Source organism: Amyelois transitella, chromosome 23, assembly GCF_032362555.1.
Source record: "Amyelois transitella isolate CPQ chromosome 23, ilAmyTran1.1, whole genome shotgun sequence".
In the NCBI taxonomy this organism is placed as follows: domain Eukaryota; kingdom Metazoa; phylum Arthropoda; class Insecta; order Lepidoptera; family Pyralidae; genus Amyelois; species Amyelois transitella.
Genome location: NC_083526.1, coordinates 3,050,097 through 3,055,590, shown reverse-complemented (window position 1 = coordinate 3,055,590; position 5,494 = coordinate 3,050,097). Strand labels below are relative to the sequence as shown.

At 33.1% G+C, this 5,494-nt stretch overlaps 1 protein-coding gene across 1 annotated transcript; it reads left to right on the top strand.

Moving 5' to 3' along the window:
* Positions 1-802: 802 nt before the first annotated feature.
* Positions 803-2,320, top strand: LOC132903232 (E3 SUMO-protein ligase ZBED1-like). Its single transcript, XM_060950889.1, has one exon. It carries the CDS (start codon positions 803-805, stop codon positions 2,318-2,320), a length of 1,518 nt encoding a protein of 505 aa, XP_060806872.1.
* Positions 2,321-5,494: the final 3,174 nt, after the last annotated feature.

The following is a 5,494-nucleotide window of genomic DNA, read 5'->3' as shown; positions in this document are numbered from 1 at the left end:
GATGCGACTCGAGCCCTGTTTTTACTCGAGTCACTCGAGTGAATTTGTCAAACTCGTACTAGATTGAAAAAAAATATTATTCGAGTCTCTATGCACTCGAGTTACCGAGTCAACTCGGCGCATCGAGTTAATTCTGTTGCCACTAGATGTCACTTCACTACTCTATTTTACTTATCTGTGTCGGGCCGGTACAAACAAATCAAAACTGACAGGTTTAAACTTGCATCTCGTAGTTAGCCGTACTTTAAGTTTTTTTTACCAAAATTGATTGAATATTAGTGTTTAAAAGTGAAAAATACGTAAAAGAGTTGATATTCTTAGTATTGGTGAATATAAATTAAAGTGTAAAAGTGATTATACCTTAGGTATTTGATTGTAAGTAACCTACTTAATTATATTGTTAAAAAATATGAGTGAAAAAGAAAATGGAGCTAAACAGAAATCATCAGTGTGGTTATATTTCGAAAAAAACAGTACCAATAAAACTGTCATATGTAAAATTTGTAAAAAACAATATAAAGATTTCGGGAATACCACCAACTTAATAACACATATGCGAGGAAAACATTCGCTCCAATTCAGTGGTTTTTTTGAAAATAAAGATAAATCCATAGATAGAGACAGCAAAATTAATAATTCATGTGGACTATCAACATCTACCGCTAATAATCAAGTGGAAACTGTTGGCTCTGATACGACTAGACCTGAAGAGTGTGCTACCAAAAAGAGGCGTTATAAACAGCTATGTTTTTCATCATCCAAAAAACAAACCCAAAAAGATATTGATATTGCCCTCGTTAAAATGATTTGCACTGATATTCAGCCTTTGCAAATAGTAGAAAATAAAGGATTTATCAACTTTGTCCGGACATTACATGCCGATTACATTCTCCCAGACAGAAAAACTTTGTCGGAAAGGTATTTACCTCAACAGTACCAACTGGCACGCTCTTCTCTAGCTGATAAGCTAGAAGATGTAAAGAATTTGGCTCTAACTACAGATATGTGGACCTCGGATAGCAATAAGTCGTATTTGACGGTCACAGTTCATTTCATTAGCGAATCAAAACTATTCGCGCGTACGTTAAGCACAGTAGAAGTAAAAGATGTACATTCTGCGACTGTTATAGCCAACGTTTTAGATACTGTTTTGGAGGAATGGAGAATCAGTGACAAAGTTGTTACTGTTGTAACTGACAACGCCTCCAATATTAAAAAGGCTGTATCGGAATATTTAAATAAAAGAAATCACTTTTGTGTGGCCCATACTCTAAATTTAGCAGTATCTGACTGTAAAAAATCAAACTTGCCATTGACGTCATTGTTAGAAAAATGTCATACTGTAGTAACTTATTTCAAACAAAGTACTAAAGCAGCTTACAAATTAAAAGAACTGCAAGAGCAGATGAACCACCCTGTCATAAAATTAAAACAAGAGGTTATTACAAGATGGAACTCAAGTTTTGAAATGATGGAGAGACTACTACAGACTAAATTATCCTTATCAGCCGCATTGTCTACCATGTCTTCTGCTCCGGAAAATTTCACTGCTAACCAATGGGAGGCAATAGAAGATTGCGTCAGTGTTTTAAAACCTATTGAGCAATTGACTACAATACTATCTGGCGAAAAATATCCAACTTTGTCCTCTATGATACCGTTAATCAGAAATGTCCAAACTTGTCTTATAAAGAAGGTTCCGGTTACAGAAATAGGTGAAAATCTAAAAATCTCTTTGCATTCTGCTATCACTAAACGCCTCGGTATCTTAGAGACCAACAAAACTGCTGCCAAATCCACTTTTTTAGACCCCCGCTACAAGAAAGCTGGTTTTGGCCTCGAAGCCAATGCAGAAAAGGCTGCCCAATGGGTTATAGAAGAGTTAGAATCAGAGATTATAAAAAAAAATAGGAATTTAGCTCCTGATGAATCTAGTCAGACAGTGAACACGTCAAGTAATGCTAATGCTAGCATTGGCACAAATAATAAGGCTAATGATTTATGGGAGGATTTTGACAAAAAAATATCAGAGAGAGAATTAATACAAACACCTACTTCTTCTGCTATAGTGATTGTGAAACAATATAGAGAAATGCAATATTTAGATCGTCATCTCGAACCAATACTATTTTGGGAACAGCGAAAAAAAGCGATGCCGGAGTTATATGAGTTAGCTATTAAATATTTATGTATACCTGCATCATCCGTTCCTGCAGAACGAGTGTTCTCTAAAGCAGCCTTAATTTGTAACCAAAGAAGAAATAGATTAGATTCTAAAAAAGTAGACGAAATCATTTTTCTAAATAGTTACTTCTCATAATATTTTTTATTATTTTATTTTTTTCACAAAGAAGAAAAATGTTAAGTTAAGCACAATTATTATTATTGATTTGTCTTTAAGAATCTATTTTTATTTGTTTTGTATGAATATTTAATGTTTGTTAGAGCATATTTTGTTTTTATATAACTTTATTTAGTTTAATTGTCTTTAAAATTAATAAGTTATGATTTTTTTTATTATCATTAAAGAAAACTTGATTGTAAGCTATACTAAACAAAAGTCTGAGACAGTCTGATTTAATATAGTTATTGATATTTATTAATAATAAAAATAATAAAAAGAAAACTAAGTTACTTGTAACTAAAATTGCATAAAATATGATTGTTCACAAAGAAGTAAAAATGTTAAGTTAAGCACAATTATGATTGTTGATTTGTCTTGAAGAATATATTTTTATTTGTTTTGTATGAATAGTTGATGTTAATTAGAGCATATTTTGTTTGAAATATAGGTTTATGTCACTTTATTTAGTTTAATTGTCTTCAAAATAAATAAGCTATGATTGGATATTTTTTTAATTATCATTAAAGAAAAATTGATTGTATGCAATATAATAAACAAAAGTCTGAGACAGTCTGATTTAATATAGTTATTGATATTAATAATAAAAAAAAACTAAGTTACTTGTAACTGAAATTGCATAAAATGTGATTGTCATGAATAGTCAACCATTCATGGAAATTTAATTATTCTTACTTCTTAGGAAGATCTCATCATTGTACATTGTTGATTACTTAAATAAATAATATGTTGAAATTCTTATAATGTGTATTTTATTTCATATTAGTCCATCCATGACAATGATACTAGTTAAATAAAAATTGCACTCGAATTGCAAACTTTCAACTCGAGTGAGATTTTTACTCGAGTGAGATTTTTTACTCGAGTAACTCGAAAACTCGAGTATGACTCGAGTGAGGCTGTAAAATTACTCGAGTGACTCGAGTCACAACATCCCATTCGAGTCGCATCACTACGGAGCGGTGGTTGGCAGTTTGGCAATGGCAGCCGCACTTCTGTGTTGCAATTAGAATAATTATGATTTCCTCATTTTGCAGTTAAAGTTGAGAGGCAATGTGTTATCTTTTTTTGAGAAAACTGGAGTGTTGAGAAGAGATAAATGTGACTTGAACGAATGAATCTTGAAATATTGAAAAGATGTTGTTTGTAATTTCTTAATATTATGGTTTAAATAAATATTGAATGATTTTACACTAGACGACATAAATTGAACTTCCTATGGCTTTTGGTTTTTATCAATAACTAGCGATCCACCCAGACTTCGCTCGGTCACTTAAGATTTATACCTACATCCCCAGAAAACCCTCTTTCCAACATTACAAACAAGAACAAATTCCTTCCGTCCATAACTTTCCGAGATTAGTGCATACATACAAACAAATAAAATAGGGCGACTTCACTTTGTTATGTAGTAAATGACGATGACTAGAACTAGGTAACTTTCTGTTTTAACAGTAATTGGGCCTTTTTCTATATTTATTGGTAATTTTGAAACGTGGCAACAATTTCAAGAACGTCTAGGTTGTCACTGTCAACTGTCGTTTTACAGCGTGTCATCATTTACAAAGTAGTACTTTAATAATGCACTAGATGGCGTGTTACCTAATTTAATTTTTCCTAACTGCAGTAAGAGAGTAATGTTTTTACAAACGTTTTAAATATAAAGTCAGTTTTTTCGTATAAAATGGCTACTTAATAATTTTTAGTGAAAATTTTTTTTAATCTTAATACTGCGCTTAGATCAATAAACTTAGTGATCAGCCTTTAAATCGTACTCCTGCTTCTTAAAGCAGTTTCCTACTCCACTTTCAGAGAACTGATTGTGTCCGGGCCGGGATGGAAGCCTTCAAATCCCCATATGTCCTCTCTGGACATATCCCTGACGGGGTACACAGTAGCTACAAAACGCTTACCATCCATCCAAGTAACAGTGGCCTTTGAATATGTCTTAATGATACAATTGAGATTCGGAGATAGTGTTTATTTTCCCAAGCAGATGGGAAACCTTTTACGGGCATATGGAAAAACCTTCTTTCCACAGGGAAACTTGAAACGCCGTTATTAATCCTGCTACTTGATGCAGTAATTTATACACATACGAGTTACTTACAACTTGGGTACCATTGAATTTCAAAGTGATTCGAGTCAAAAATATATACCTATCGATCATTCCCGAGAAAGTGGAGAATGAAATCCTACCTATTTCACATTCGGGCTATTGATATGATATGTAAGAGGATAGGGTTTGAAAATATATATTTTTTCTAAATCTAATCTTACCTAACCCACGCCCGGGTGAGGATATCAGGTCAGGACATATCCGAAATATCCATGGGAAATAAAAATAAAAAAGGACTTTTGTTTTACGAGCATTATCTAGTCACTTGGCATATTATATCCCTTTGTCGCCGAAGCAAGGGCGTGCGTTACTTTCCCCAGAACTCATTTCCCGCCGACTTTCTCCGCTTTGCTACATATAGCTAAGGTCAGAATCGCACTTGTTCAGGTCATTGACATTCGCCTGCCAACTTTTACCATACCTGTTTCGTTAATTTTAGAAGATTGTCTTTGATGAAATATGACTCTGCGACGGTCTGCGTGAAAGTTAGGCTACTATTTACTACTACTGGTGTTAATACACACATACGTAAATCACATACGTATTTATAAATTAGATGAAAGGTAGACAGAGCTAAAAAATCTAGAAAAGACTCGAAGGCAAGTTTAACACACGCGTATGGGTATCAATTACTAGCTCATGCGCGGGATTTAGCGCCCGTAGTAAATGCCAAAGGTCCATTATTATGTAGTATGTCTAAAAATAAAACATTATTGTATTTATTTCTCACTCTTAATTTAACACCTGATTTTTTTTCTGATGGCTATTTTCTAAAGGTTGAGTGGTAGAAAATGATATGAGCTTTAATTCCACCTATTGTACAATCGAGGCACAATAAATTTTTAAATAAATAAATATATTCTAATTCTGTACAAAATTTCGTGAAAATCTGTTCAGTAGTTTTTGAGTTTATTCGTTACAAACAAACAAATCTAGTTATAATTAGTGTGTACAAGGTAGACAGAGCTAATAGTATCGAAAAGACTGCATGTCCAGGTCCAGGATCAGCTGGG